The sequence below is a fragment of the Lissotriton vulgaris genome, chromosome 3_1, assembly GCF_964263255.1.
Source record: "Lissotriton vulgaris chromosome 3_1, aLisVul1.2, whole genome shotgun sequence".
Taxonomy (NCBI): Eukaryota; Metazoa; Chordata; class Amphibia; order Caudata; family Salamandridae; genus Lissotriton; species Lissotriton vulgaris.
Window position 1 is genome coordinate 1,923,919,186 of NC_141689.1, and position 16,334 is coordinate 1,923,935,519.

A 16,334-nucleotide genomic window follows, 5' to 3' on the forward strand; every position below is an offset into this window, starting at 1 on the left:
TTACTTGTGAAAGGCTTTGGATATTTGGTGTGGTCTTTAGACCAGTTGGGTTGCTTGTTAAAATAGTTTGCTTGTCTGATGACTTCGTTTTCTCACTGATCGAGCTGATTTGTTGTTAGATAGGTTATTGTCGCTTGCTTGATCAGTTTGCCCTGTGCTCGACAGAATGGAAATGCTTAGGCAGTATCCGAGCTGCTCGGTCTCGGTTGAGAAATTGGTTGTTAATGTAAAGCGGGAGTCAGAGCTTGACAAATGGTGACGTTTGCTGAATGTATGCACTGGTAATAAATGCCACGCACGGTGTTTTAGAGGGAAGAAACAGCAATCTCTTCGTTTTCGGGAAAGCCCTTGAGAATCAATGTTGTGGCTCAGCCAGTGAAGTGTGAGCAGCCATGACGGATGCGCTTTTGCAAGGAAGTTAACTAACACATTGAGCGTGGCTTGGGAATCCATAGTATTAATAGATTTAACACGACGAAGTACGTCATGGTTATTCCCTTACTGAAATCAGGCTTTAACACATTTTAGAAGCGCGCGTGCTCGATATTCTGTTCCAGGAGAGCCTGTTCAGCAACGGTGACGCTTTCAATTGAACGAGCATTCATCCATGGTGCTTTTGCTTTGAGTAGCAGCCCTGCCAGCTGTTTCATAGTGCTGTGCTTTTGTTGTTTTTTAGACTTATTTTACTATTGGTAATTTGCGGTAGGAACAGAAATACTGTCTGAAATCACGCACTGAAATGCAAAGTTAATAACTTTGCAGAAGACATATCTTCAGCCATGCATTTTATGCATCACCACATTTTTGTATAGTGGTAAATCACAGATGTCTCAAGGATAACTCTTCATTGCAGCCTTAATTTAGTTAAATGGTTTGATATTGTGCTGTTTTTTACCTGTTGGCTACTTTGAGCGCTGTGAGGGTAACATAAGGAGTTTAGGTGACCGGAAAGTGTTAGAATCCAATTTGTGACGGTTGTACAGTCTCATATTCTTCATGACACATTAAAAGACGAGCTCCTTATTCAGGACGTTTCAGGCAGGCCCTCGGCCTTGGTTCATTACATTTCACAGTCTGGAGCCCTCAACTCCCAACCTCCTATCAACATGTTTTATGCATTAGGAGGCTGCTTTAGTATGTTATTTGCAGAAGCAGGTTCCGGTTAGCAGGGAGTGAGACCCTTGAAGGATGAAATGCTGCAGTACTACTGCCGAGAATCAAAGCTCTTACCTGCATGTTGTACATAGTTCTCTACAGCTGGCACATGAACCCCTGAGCCCTGTCTCTTGGAAAAAGTGGGGAATTCATTTATGTGGCATTCATATGCAGAATGTTGTGTCTAGGTCGCACCACCAGGGTCTCTTAAGTTAAGAAATGATGTAAACATGAGCCTCACATTTTAACAAAGTGGAACATCAAATCACTATTATTCAGAGACAATAAAAAATAGGCGTTTTGCATCGTGGTACCTTGTTGCTAAAACACGCCTTCAGAGAAAGCATCAGCAGACTTTAAATGGGAACAGAGAGCCCCAGGAAATGTTGATATTTAGGCACTGCACATAAAATATATTAATTCAAATATGCTCATACTATTCTGGAAAGAAACATGATTTCTCTGCAGAAAGGTATGTACATACTATTTGTGGCTTACATAGGGTGCTCACGAACCAGTGGCCTTGGTGGCACTGCGGCAATTGTACAAGGCTACAGATATTTTTGTGAGCTGCAGATGTGATCACTTATCCTAGATTTGTGCTCTCTTCAAATGTAAATGTATTGCAGGCTCTTCTAGTTGTTATAATATGGTCTAATGTTGAACCTAGTATGTTGCACGGAAACTATGCTTGCACCCTCAACTAACCCTTTGTCTCAGTGACCCTGTTTGCCAGTACTCTTATTTGTTTGGCTCATGGCTTAACAACATCCTTACACTGGCTTTGTGGCCAGCTACAGCACAACCACAATTCGGTCTTCCTTCATACGCATTCACCTCTGCATGCTTATCCAGTATATCAACATGTACACAATTAACATTGTTTGATGAATGTTTTTCCAGGTAGATTTTGTGGTGATAAACTGCCGGAATCCCTCATAACGACCGACAGCAGACTGTGGATTGAGTTTCGTAGCAGCAGTAACTGGGTGGGGAAAGGTTTCGCAGCAGTTTATGAAGGTATGTGGTTTAAAATTGAGGGGCGTGTTATCGACAAGGATATGAAGTCCTACAGTTAACAGAAACAAGTCCACTGTTGATTAGCATTACCTGAGTTAACTGCATATTACATTATTCTAATATTCTGTTAATAGGCAAAACTGGAATTATGTCTAAGGAGCTTGAATTTTGCTACAGACCAGGGGGCTTATTTATAAGAGTCCTGGTTCACTCTTGCAGCACGTAAAGTGGTACGTGCAAGACACATGGCTCTCAATTCGATTTATGAAGTCATGCAAAGCCACCTTACGTGGCTTTGATGACCTCATAAATGAGGAGTAAGCCAAACCCAGCACAGATCGCTACCTTGCCTTACTCAGCACCCAAGAGCATTCCATGGGCATTGCAGTGGGTTTTCCCATGCAACACCCATTGAATTTGTCACTGCCCCAGATTTACTAACTATGTAAACCTGAGGAAATGCCAAATCTGTACGCCTCCGAGGGGAGGCATAACGAGGAGAAATATGCTTTGTATAGGAGAATATGCTTTGTTCCTCTTTCCATGTGTGCTACACACATGGAAAGAGGAATACACCTCTTAGGATTGTTTTTGTGCAGGAAGATACACCTTCCTGCACAGAAACAATCCTGCATGCAATGGAGGCCCCCTTGCACCACGGTGCAAGGGCGCCTACGTTGACGCTAGGCTTCGGAACTGGCACCATCATAGGGAGAAAGGATTGCTTAAAAGCTGTGCATTCCTGCCCTTCCACTTTGTCGTAGGGCAAGAGCGGTCCGTGCAGGTAAGGGCGGTTGGGTGGGGTAGGGGGGATATTCGACAGACGGCAACGAGGGAAAATTCATTATTTATTACATTTTCTCTTGTCATCTTCTGTCGAATCCCCCGCCTCACTGCTCTTGCCTGCACTGGCCGCTTCTGGCATAGGGTGGCGCAGCAAGGTGCCTTGCTGCTTTGCCTTATGCCAAAATCCCATAAATGAGGCCCTAGGCTTCTAAACTTCAAAAGTGAAGATACCTTATGGCCTCTCTAGCCTTCTAATTCACAGGCTTTTTACCAGAAGCACATTATTCGAATAGCAAAGAGGTGCCACCCGCCTACACGGTCAAGAAACTCTGGCGAATGTTTGGGTGTATATTTCAATTAATAAATCCTTCTTTTCCAAGTCAGTACTTTGATGTCCTAAATCAATTCTACAATACAATACAATAAATTGTGATTGACTTGTAATTTGAATAGGAGACGGGCATATTGTTATACATCTGTGTTATTTCTATCTTCATTTTTGTCAAACTCATCTCACACTTTGCACTTTTCTGTTAAAGTAAGAGTTGCCACTCACAAGCTATGTGCATCTGGGTTCATTTATGTTTAATAAAACAGCAGTTTTACAAAAAACGGAAATAATTAGTTATTTTCTGTGTCATCCCTAATTGACCCCCCATTCAGTCCTATCCGAGGAACATGGCGTGCTTTACTTCTTTCTTTTGTCAACATTCCTCGTTCTTAAAAGAAGCTAATAAATATCTCCAGTTGATGTCCTGCCTGCTAAGATCTGCTTTACAGTGTGCACCTCTGACAACAAAAGGAAATTAGCCTTTCCCGTGGGTGAGCTTTTGTTGAGTCTGTCGGCTGATTGCACGAGTAAAGCACAACATCATTTTCTGCCTTCCTGCTCAATTTTCCCGGTTGTTTCATTTAGAGAGATAGCGTTCAAGAAGCCTCATTGAAATACTTTGTTCTACAGTTTCAATAGCAACACATTCTCTTTCCTGGCTTTGTGAGAATGTTTCACGTCTCTTGCCAAGTGGAGAACAAACACTATTCACAACAATATCAAGCACGGACGGAATATGTGTCAAAAAACACAGTCAGTCTGTGGTGGCGGTCAGAAGCAACGGTGCACAGTTTATCAAGGATTCCCTGTGAACAACACAAGAGGGGAAACACCTTTCTGATAAAGCGCTGCAAGTTAATGGTGGAGATTTGAACTTTCTCGACAGCCACCGAGTGTAAATTTCAAACTTAACAGTGTGTACATTTGCGGCAGAACTATGCAAAGAAACTAAAAGCAGTTAGAAAAACCGAAATAACGACTTTTGACTGAGAAAAACATTAAAATGCTAGAATAACTGATGAAAAATAAGTCAACGATTGGTGGAACAGGAATAAGTGTTCTTCAATAGTGAATCAATATTCAAAATCGTATTCTGAAACAAAGATATTGTAAAGTAAGTGTACTAATAATGGTAGCATTTATCAAATAGAGTGTACATTGTATTCTATTGGTAAAGACAAAAAATCAGATTTGTGTTGCATTTTTGTCTGCTTAAATTTATAATGAAGATCATTAAAAGAAATGAGGAAATATTATTCTTGAAGTCATTAACATGCCCAACCTATCAGAACTTGGCTACAAAGAGAACAATTACCCGGAGGTATGCATTACATAGTTTGAAAAGTCTTGACTGCTTTGAGAAGTGTTTTTTTTGTATTATAGACAGATGCCAACCAAAATATCCCCCGTCTGTGAATGTTCCTATCCGGACTGTCGAGTCTGGTGCATAAATGTATGAGAATATAAAAAGTGTGTTTCTACATTGGAAATAGTCTCCAATATCTTTTCCCAAGTGGGAGTTACGAAAATATATTTTGCTAGCCTATTCACACCATTTAGTTTCACGGTGCAGGCTACAAACTCTGTCCAATTAATTACCTTCTTCCAGATTAGCTAGACACATCTCCAAGCTTACTTTACAGTTTATTGTTCAAAAACAATGATTTGTTCCAAACACCAAGAAAACACCAAACGTTCCCAACAACCCAGTTTTCTCAAGGGGTTTGTTCTTTTATTAACCCTTTGAGTGCTCATGACGAGGTCATCTCGTCATGAGCTACGGAGTCCGGTGCTCATGACGAGCTGAGCTCGTCATGACCTCGCCCGTTACGTGGAACGCTCGCATGCTGGGCTGATTCCCCTGCTGTGCTGAGCGTTCCATTGGTATTTACAACAAGGGGTGGTGAGGGACAGAGTCTCTGAATTAAGCAGAAAGCTCTCACCCCGTCAAGAGATCAGGGCTAGATCCAACACCGTTTTTTAGCTCACTGCACCATCCCAGTTTCAGAACCTGGCTGTATGCAAATTAGTCTGTTCCTGTCCCAGTGCATGATGGGAACAGGGCAAACCAAACTACAAAAGCCAATTCTTACACTGGGAAGGAAACAAGCTCCCGGGGACCGGTTTCTGGCATTACAGCCGTCTTCGGCCCGGTTTGCTTGAATCCTGATGGTGCAATGAGCAAGGGTCTCACATCTGAGAATACCCTTCCACGCTTAGGGTGGACAAAAATATTTACAACAAGGGGTGGTGAGGGACAGAGTCTCTGAATTAAGCAGAAAGCTCTCACCCCGTCAAGAGATCAGGGCTAGATCCAACACCGTTTTTTAGCTCACTGCACCATCCCAGTTTCAGAACCTGGCTGTATGCAAATTAGTCTGTTCCTGTCCCAGTGCATGATGGGAACAGGGCAAACCAAACTACAAAAGCCAATTCTTACACTGGGAAGGAAACAAGCTCCCGGGGACCGGTTTCTGGCATTACAGCCGTCTTCGGCCCGGTTTGCTTGAATCCTGATGGTGCAATGAGCAAGGGTCTCACATCTGAGAATACCCTTCCACGCTTAGGGTGGACAAAAATATTTACAACAAGGGGTGGTGAGGGACAGAGTCTCTGAATTAAGCAGAAAGCTCTCACCCCGTCAAGAGATCAGGGCTAGATCCAACACCGTTTTTTAGCTCACTGCACCATCCCAGTTTCAGAACCTGGCTGTATGCAAATTAGTCTGTTCCTGTCCCAGTGCATGATGGGAACAGGGCAAACCAAACTACAAAAGCCAATTCTTACACTGGGAAGGAAACAAGCTCCCGGGGACCGGTTTCTGGCATTACAGCCGTCTTCGGCCCGGTTTGCTTGAATCCTGATGGTGCAATGAGCAAGGGTCTCACATCTGAGAATACCCTTCCACGCTTAGGGTGGACAAAAATATTTACAACAAGGGGTGGTGAGGGACAGAGTCTCTGAATTAAGCAGAAAGCTCTCACCCCGTCAAGAGATCAGGGCTAGATCCAACACCGTTTTTTAGCTCACTGCACCATCCCAGTTTCAGAACCTGGCTGTATGCAAATTAGTCTGTTCCTGTCCCAGTGCATGATGGGAACAGGGCAAACCAAACTACAAAAGCCAATTCTTACACTGGGAAGGAAACAAGCTCCCGGGGACCGGTTTCTGGCATTACAGCCGTCTTCGGCCCGGTTTGCTTGAATCCTGATGGTGCAATGAGCAAGGGTCTCACATCTGAGAATACCCTTCCACGCTTAGGGTGGACAAAAATATTTACAACAAGGGGTGGTGAGGGACAGAGTCTCTGAATTAAGCAGAAAGCTCTCACCCCGTCAAGAGATCAGGGCTAGATCCAACACCGTTTTTTAGCTCACTGCACCATCCCAGTTTCAGAACCTGGCTGTATGCAAATTAGTCTGTTCCTGTCCCAGTGCATGATGGGAACAGGGCAAACCAAACTACAAAAGCCAATTCTTACACTGGGAAGGAAACAAGCTCCCGGGGACCGGTTTCTGGCATTACAGCCGTCTTCGGCCCGGTTTGCTTGAATCCTGATGGTGCAATGAGCAAGGGTCTCACATCTGAGAATACCCTTCCACGCTTAGGGTGGACAAAAATATTTACAACAAGGGGTGGTGAGGGACAGAGTCTCTGAATTAAGCAGAAAGCTCTCACCCCGTCAAGAGATCAGGGCTAGATCCAACACCGTTTTTTAGCTCACTGCACCATCCCAGTTTCAGAACCTGGCTGTATGCAAATTAGTCTGTTCCTGTCCCAGTGCATGATGGGAACAGGGCAAAACAAACTACAAAAGCCAATTCTTACACTGGGACGGAAACAAGCTCCCGGGGACCGGTTTCTGGCATTACAGCCGTCTTCGGCCCGGTTTGCTTGAATCCTGATGGTGCAATGAGCAAGGGTCTCACATCTGAGAATACCCTTCCACGCTTAGGGTGGACAAAAATATTTACAACAAGGGGTGGTGAGGGACAGAGTCTCTGAATTAAGCAGAAAGCTCTCACCCCGTCAAGAGATCAGGGCTAGATCCAACACCGTTTTTTAGCTCACTGCACCATCCCAGTTTCAGAACCTGGCTGTATGCAAATTAGTCTGTTCCTGTCCCAGTGCATGATGGGAACAGGGCAAACCAAACTACAAAAGCCAATTCTTACACTGGGAAGGAAACAAGCTCCCGGGGACCGGTTTCTGGCATTACAGCTGTCTTCGGCCCGGTTTGCTTGAATCCTGATGGTGCAATGAGCAAGGGTCTCACATCTGAGAATACCCTTCCACGCTTAGGGTGGACAAAAATATTTACAACAAGGGGTGGTGAGGGACAGAGTCTCTGAATTAAGCAGAAAGCTCTCACCCCGTCAAGAGATCAGGGCTAGATCCAACACCGTTTTTTAGCTCACTGCACCATCCCAGTTTCAGAACCTGGCTGTATGCAAATTAGTCTGTTCCTGTCCCAGTGCATGATGGGAACAGGGCAAACCAAACTACAAAAGCCAATTCTTACACTGGGAAGGAAACAAGCTCCCGGGGACCGGTTTCTGGCATTACAGCCGTCTTCGGCCTGGTTTGCTTGAATCCTGATGGTGCAATGAGCAAGGGTCTCACATCTGAGAATACCCTTCCACGCTTAGGGTGGACAAAAATATTTACAACAAGGGGTGGTGAGGGACAGAGTCTCTGAATTAAGCAGAAAGCTCTCACCCCGTCAAGAGATCAGGGCTAGATCCAACACCGTTTTTTAGCTCACTGCACCATCCCAGTTTCAGAACCTGGCTGTATGCAAATTAGTCTGTTCCTGTCCCAGTGCATGATGGGAACAGGGCAAACCAAACTACAAAAGCCAATTCTTACACTGGGAAGGAAACAAGCTCCCGGGGACCGGTTTCTGGCATTACAGCCGTCTTCGGCCCAGTTTGCTTGAATCCTGATGGTGCAATGAGCAAGGGTCTCACATCTGAGAATACCCTTCCACGCTTAGGGTGGACAAAAATATTTACAACAAGGGGTGGTGAGGGACAGAGTCTCTGAATTAAGCAGAAAGCTCTCACCCCGTCAAGAGATCAGGGCTAGATCCAACACCGTTTTTTAGCTCACTGCACCATCCCAGTTTCAGAACCTGGCTGTATGCAAATTAGTCTGTTCCTGTCCCAGTGCATGATGGGAACAGGGCAAACCAAACTACAAAAGCCAATTCTTACACTGGGAAGGAAACATGCTCCCGGGGACCGGTTTCTGGCATTACAGCCGTCTTCGGCCCGGTTTGCTTGAATCCTGATGGTGCAATGAGCAAGGGTCTCACATCTGAGAATACCCTTCCACGCTTAGGGTGGACAAAAATATTTACAACAAGGGGTGGTGAGGGACAGAGTCTCTGAATTAAGCAGAAAGCACTCACCCCGTCAAGAGATCAGGGCTAGATCCAACACCGTTTTTTAGCTCACTGCACCATCCCAGTTTCAGAACCTGGCTGTATGCAAATTAGTCTGTTCCTGTCCCAGTGCATGATGGGAACAGGGCAAACCAAACTACAAAAGCCAATTCTTACACTGGGAAGGAAACAAGCTCCCGGGGACCGGTTTCTGGCATTACAGCCGTCTTCGGCCCGGTTTGCTTGAATCCTGATGGTGCAATGAGCAAGGGTCTCACATCTGAGAATACCCTTCCACGCTTAGGGTGGACAAAAATATTTACAACAAGGGGTGGTGAGGGACAGAGTCTCTGAATTAAGCAGAAAGCTCTCACCCCGTCAAGAGATCAGGGCTAGATCCAACACCGTTTTTTAGCTCACTGCACCATCCCAGTTTCAGAACCTGGCTGTATGCAAATTAGTCTGTTCCTGTCCCAGTGCATGATGGGAACAGGGCAAACCAAACTACAAAAGCCAATTCTTACACTGGGAAGGAAACAAGCTCCCGGGGACCGGTTTCTGGCATTACAGCCGTCTTCGGCCCGGTTTGCTTGAATCCTGATGGTGCAATGAGCAAGGGTCTCACATCTGAGAATACCCTTCCACGCTTAGGGTGGACAAAAATATTTACAACAAGGGGTGGTGAGGGACAGAGTCTCTGAATTAAGCAGAAAGCTCTCACCCCGTCAAGAGATCAGGGCTAGATCCAACACCGTTTTTTAGCTCACTGCACCATCCCAGTTTCAGAACCTGGCTGTATGCAAATTAGTCTGTTCCTGTCCCAGTGCATGATGGGAACAGGGCAAACCAAACTACAAAAGCCAATTCTTACACTGGGAAGGAAACAAGCTCCCGGGGACCGGTTTCTGGCATTACAGCCGTCTTCGGCCCGGTTTGCTTGAATCCTGATGGTGCAATGAGCAAGGGTCTCACATCTGAGAATACCCTTCCACGCTTAGGGTGGACAAAAATATTTACAACAAGGGGTGGTGAGGGACAGAGTCTCTGAATTAAGCAGAAAGCTCTCACCCCGTCAAGAGATCAGGGCTAGATCCAACACCGTTTTTTAGCTCACTGCACCATCCCAGTTTCAGAACCTGGCTGTATGCAAATTAGTCTGTTCCTGTCCCAGTGCATGATGGGAACAGGGCAAACCAAACTACAAAAGCCAATTCTTACACTGGGAAGGAAACAAGCTCCCGGGGACCGGTTTCTGGCATTACAGCCGTCTTCGGCCCGGTTTGCGTTCCATTGGAACGGGTGTGGCCATGACGAGCTCAGCTCGTCATGAGCACCGGAGCGCCGTAGCTCATGGCAAGCTGAACTCGTCATGAGCATGGGGGCGTTGTACACGCACCCCCCCCCCCCCCGCCCCCAGCACAGCGGGGGAAACAGCCCCGCACGGAAGGGGTTAAACCCTCTCAAGAAGCACTTGCCATGGATATTTTAGGTACAACTCTATGTGCATAAATAAGTGTGAGTCATGTGAAAAGGGTTTCAACCATAATGCTGTACCTTTCAGGCAACTCATAGTGGCTGAAACGTTGAAGTTACACTGCAGAGATTCCTCCCATATGTGCAATACATAGGCATATAGAAAATAGGTACGTTTTTTACCTATATCTGGAGAAGGTGGATGTTGTCAGGGGAAGTCACAGGACCGTTCCAGGAAATACCAATGCAAATTACCTAAACTCCCACACATTCATAGGTGTCTTAAGGTAATCAAAAACAAGTGTTATGTATATGCCACACTGATCTACATTTCTGAAAATGCACATGAAAAATTTGGATGTATCTGTTTTGGAAAGAATAGAAAACAGCAATGTTCGCAAATTCACAAGGAGCTGTGGGGGCAGAGGTAGTAGAGATGTAAGAAGGAAAACACATTTAATTAAAAATATTTGAAACGAAGAGTAAATTGGAATCAAATGACGTTTGCATTTTACTGAGTTTCTAACCGTAACAAGAATATATGCTCTGGAGACACTCTGCTCATGTGATTTCCGGGAAAAAAGGTGATTGGTAGGAATGCATCCTACTATCCTACACTTTTGTGTGTAACTTATGCAAAATATTCCTTTAACTCGTGCACACATGAATGTTTTGTGAATTGGCAGCCAGTCATAAAGGTTCACAATTTGCAAGTTCTTTGTGAATGGGTTCTTTCGTACTAAAGATTTAGTTCAAATGTTCGAATCAGAAATCAGAGGAATTTGCAGTAGCGACTCGTGGAGGGAGTGCCGCGGGGCGTTGAGGGGTGGCGGGGGAGCTGCGGGGTCGGGATTAGTAAACTCCAGCTCACGGCCTACTAGAGTAATGAAAAGAAATTTAAAATAAATTAATTGCGCGCGCTGAAACGCAAAATGCGTTTCAGTGCGTTCAATGAAATTGTTTTTTAAGTGTATTTATTTATGTGCATTACTCCGGTCGGCCGTGAGCCGGAGTTTAATAGCCCCCATCCTGCCCCTCCCCCGCCTCACCGCCCCACGGCACACACTCCACCAGCCGCTACTGTGAATTTTTGCATACACATATATATCTGTCTATATTTATGGATGCAAAAGCTGGAGAAAAGGGCCCTGACACTGTATTTCCTTTTTACTAAAACTGGTGAGGCTAAGAACTTTCATATGAAAAATTTTAAAACATTAAAAAAATTTCAGTTGGTCTTTATATTTGTTTTAGTGAAGGAGTTAAACTTTTGGAACAATTGCAGGAACCAAATCCTGTAAATTTTTCAGCGAATGAGAACAGTATTCTGTACCAGCTCATGTCCAAAATTAATGTGTCCAAATATCAATCAATCAGGGTTCTTATAAAGCGCAACTACTCACCCATAATGGTCTCAAGGCGCTGGGGCGGGGAGGAGGGGATTGGTTGGTAGTTTACTCAAAGAGCCAGGTCTTGAGGTCCTTTCTGAATTGAGGTAGTGATGGTGATTGCCTGAGGTACAAGGGTAGGGAGATCCAGGTCTTTGCAGCGAGGTAGGAGAAGGATCTTCCTCCAGCCAATGTTTTTCGGATCCATGGGATAGTGTCCAAGGTCAGAGGGGAGGTGTCTGGCCTGTGTGTAGAAGGACAGGCTGTGGTTGAGTTATTCGGGCCTGGAATTGTACAGGGATTTTTAGGTGTGCATGCAGTTCTTTAAGGTGATTCTTTTGTTGACAGGAAGCCAGTGGAGGTCTCTTAGGTGACTAGAGATGTTCTTTAATGGGGAATGTCCAGGATAAATCTGGCAGAGGCGTTCTGAATGCACTGCAATGTCTTTTGGAGGTTTTTGGTGGTGCCAAAATAGAGTGCATTGGCGTAGTTGAGATGGCTGCTGATGAGCGCCTGGGTGACCATTCTCTTGGACTCGGTGGGGATCCATTTGAAGATCTTTCAGAGCAGATAAAGTGTGTGGAAGCAGAAGGACGATACAGCATTGATTTGGTGGTTCATAGAGAGCTATCAGTCATGGATGATGCTGAGGTTGGGTGTGTGGTCAGTGGTAGGGCAGGGGGTTTGAGTGCTCCTTGCCGCCAGTAGTCATCCCAAGTGGAGTGATTGGAGCCAGGATGAGGACTTCGGTTTCATCAGAGTTCAGTTTGAGGCAGCTCTACTTCATCCAGGTGGCTACTGCCTTCATTCTGTCATGAAAGTTGCTCTTAGCAGCTGTTGGTTTGTTGGTGAGGGAGAGGATCAGCTGTGTGTCGTCGGTGCATGAGATGATGTTGAGTCCATGGTTTCTAATAATGGCCATGAGCAGGGCCATGTAGATGTTGAAGAGGGTGGGGCTGAGGAAGCAGCCCTGAGGGACTCCACAGGTGATCTCTGTTGTATGAGGAGAACCGTCGGAGGCAGACTCCCTGGGTTCATCCAGTAAGGAAGGAACATATCCACTCTAGCACTTTGCGTGGGTGCAGGCGTTGTGGAGGCTTTTGCAGAGGGTGTGGTGGGAGACAGTGTTGAAGGCAGCAGAGAGGTCCAGGAGGATGAGGGCTGTGGTTTCCCCTTGGTCGAATGCAGATGTCGTCTGTTGCGGTGAGGAGTGTAGTCTCTCGGTGCAGTGGTTGCTTCTGAAGCCTGATTGGGAGGGATCCAGGGTGTGGGTTGTCTCGATAAATTCTATGAGTTGAGCGTTGATGGCCTTGGCGTTGAGAGCAAACAACTATGCCTTTGAAGCTATATCATTCCCTGGTGACATTTACAGACTTTCAAGTTATCTGGTGCTTAGACCCTGGCCCGCATGGAATAAACACTTAAATAAAGTTCCTTTCAGCACTAGGAAGTTGCGTTGATAGTCTTAAAGGGCAACATTAGTCGCAATATTAAAGTCATCTATGCAGTAAGTTTGCGGACTTTGTGGAAAAACTAATACTCTGCACCTACTAGCAAAAAAAATGTGTTAGTGGAATTGCTGGACCACTAAATACATGCAGGAAATTCATCACAAGACCGGCATTGTACAAAGAGGTTGGCTTTCTGAGTTTGCAATGCATGAAATATTCATGGTAATTGGCCAGGAGGCTCATTATCCAAACGATTAAAAAAAATCAAAAGGTTACTTACCCCAGACCCTGTGAATGATGGGCCACTTCCAATATGCCTGTGGAGCTTGCTGCCATGAGTGGACAATGCTGCGATGCCCCCTGACAGCTGCCTGCTTTCCAATGTAAAAGAGTGAATTACAAGCGAAAAAACATGAATCCAAAGGACGGTGTACCTGCTTCCGCTGCAGCAAGCTATATGAACACAATAAAACCCGCCTCACGAATATTATTGAGTTAGGCATATGCCTGTCAATCAATCAGTCAACCAATTTTTATTCAGATAAATAATATCCATGGAAGAGTCACACAGATAAGTGCCTGTCTCGAAACATACTATTTTGACCACTATTGGAACAAGCATTTACAATGCAATAGTTCTCGCCTTTGCGAGAAATTACGCTATTGTCATTGTAAATGACAATGCCTTTTATTTATCTGTTTTGCTAATTAAAACATAAATAAAAGGCATTGTCATTTACAATGCCAATAGCTCAAACTCTTGTAAATGCGAGACCTATTCAAAGAAGCAGCCGTCATTGTCCCGGGCTACTCTGAAAGTTAAAATGTGCGTAGGTTATTTTTGGACTAATTCTGTTTTGGGGTTCCCATTTTAGTATGGACAGGACGCGTACCGTCCATGTTGCCTCTACGTGTCACTGAGTTCACGCACAAGCAGTAAATGTAAGAAGACCGCTTCTAGGATAAGGCATTTCTATATAAAAACCTCCGGCACCATCAGAGGGCGCTAGACTGTGCCTAAGATTAGAAATGTGGCCTAAAATAAGGGTGTGGAAAACTTGCATAGTTTGCTGTAAAACAAATTATGCAAAATTAATGTGAAATTATGCATAATTACACAAAGTGCATCTCGACCGCTATATATCCTACCAGAAAACAAAACAAAATCCTACAAGAAGGCTCAAAAAATTGTTGCCTGTATTTGGATTTGTAGTTTTGCTGTAGAAAATTACCAAAGCTGTCTGGTTAGATAAGAAATCTGATCTCTTTGTTGACTGCCTACGTTAAAGGAACTGGCCCTTGCGTTGAAAACATTGTCCTTTGTGTTCAGAATTGTAGTTTCGAGCTAAAAAATTACACAAATTGTTCACTCAACAAAAAACAAAAAAAATCTACCTGAAATGCCACTTGCGCTGAAAAATCAGTTTAACAGTACATCTTGTGGTACAATTTTTCCCTGAAATTATGCAACAAGGCATACTAGCGTACTCTTAACAATATTACGTAAATGATGTTACATTAAATTACCAAAATCATGCTGGCGCAATTAAAATTTCACTCAGGCCTATTCTGGACGTCAGATGGTGGAGGCAAAGCATGACTTCAGCTAGGAAGAGACGCCTCCCTGAAACTTTCATTATATGAAGTGGGAGAGGCACCCACCCTGGACACTTGGAACAAGTAAAATAAAGTTAACAGCTAAAGCGCACCGCTCCAAGTAAAAAAGCTGTATTAGTTCTTCTAAGGGAAGGAAGCAGATGAGAAGCGAAATCCGCGCCAGAACCTATTACACTGTTTAACACACCTGAGCAGGCTTGGCACAGGCGCGCGGGTTAAAACAGCACTTGTGTTTGATAAATGTGTTGCGTCACACCCTCTGAAACGAGGCAGCTCTGTATGTAGAACATGAACTCAGGGGGCTCGGAAAGATAGAAGAAGAGACCTCTTAATCAAACTGTCTACAAGTGCGAGTGTCGGGTGCCTACACCGACTCTGGGCGCTTCACGGTTCCCGGCCCTCCCTGAATCTTAATCAGCGTCTTTGGAAAAGGCAGTAATTACTACCCAGGAGGAAGAGGATCTCTGTGAAAAAGATGAAAAGCGCTTATTGCGGCATCACACAGCGCTGAGACGACACCCGACAAGGCGCCGGAAATTATGAAGAATCTGAACATCACTCGCGCAACAAAGGCGCTTTCAGTGAGCGCGGGTCTGTCCACGGAAGGAGAAGGGGTTTTATCCGTGGCGATATGCCAAGAAGGGCCCCCAGAACCGACTCACATCCAGATAAGCCGAGCTCTTCATTCATTCTCAATAGAACTGCTTACAGCAGGTGATGCAGGCGGCGCCTGCTACGTAAAAACACATTCTACGCCCACGGAGGCCTTCTCATCCCTACAAACACCTGTGTGCTAGTGATGCGCATCACTGATTGTATTACAATCACCTGGGCACTGCTCCCTGATGCCAGCATGGCGCATCACTGCTTTTAATCAACAGGAAAGGCTTGGCCTGCACCGTTTTGCTCCTGTTAGTGGTGTGTGAAATCACGTTGTGAAAGTTTCAAAAAAGCACTCTTCTAGTGAGATATAATTCTCTGGTATCTTGTGTCATCTGTTTGCTACCCGGCGCACCACCTGTGTAAACTTGCGACAGCGCTACGCGTGTAACCTGAGACACCAGGAATGCAGCTGGCAGCCTGCACACCCCTGCTCGCTTCCGAGACCCATAGGCCATGGGAGTGAACGTTCACAAAAAAGGCGGGACATAAACCCGCCTTTGGCCATTTGCGTGCTTTCAATATTGAAAGCCATACACAAAGGCCAATAGGATGTGTGGGAGGAGGAAGACCCACGCAGAGAAGTCTCTTGGAAGTCTGAAGTGATTCCAATAGGCCCTCTCGTAGCAGCACATGCGCGCTGAGCTAGGCGAGACCTAAAAAGTGTAATCAGGGCATATCAAAGGAAAGGCCTCATAGTAGTTAAACGCTGCTATAGGTCAGTGCTATCTGCTGTTAAAACATGTTGCTCCCTCCTTCCTAGTTAAAGTTTACTTGTAGCTGTGGTGTGTCCAAAGCCGGTGTAGAATGTTCTGTGAGTTCATCCTCTCTTCATGAAGTTGATCAGGCATTGTTACTTTACAGGCCTATTTATTTTCACCATTGTGAATCAAGGCGCCAGTATCTTATTTTCGGCCTTTAAAAGATAATGCGGTTAATTGACAACAATCCAGTATCTAGTGTCATGATGTTTTTAAGTAGATCGGCTTTTTTAGTGCAGATAGTAAAAAATTATTTTGAGATCTTTTGGGCCTATGTTCTCTGGAAGATGACTGAAAAGTGCAAGA

At 45.0% G+C, this 16,334-nt stretch overlaps 1 protein-coding gene across 1 annotated transcript in view; it reads left to right on the forward strand.

The window, feature by feature from the left end:
* The window catches only part of TLL1 (tolloid like 1), a 390,413-nt gene that overhangs the window by 283,384 nt on the left and 90,695 nt on the right, over window positions 1-16,334 (forward strand). The window contains exon 11 of the mRNA XM_086962398.1: window positions 2,059-2,175. Within this exon, the coding sequence (XP_086818524.1) occupies window positions 2,059-2,175 (117 nt within the window). The remainder of the gene's footprint in view (window positions 1-2,058; window positions 2,176-16,334) is intronic.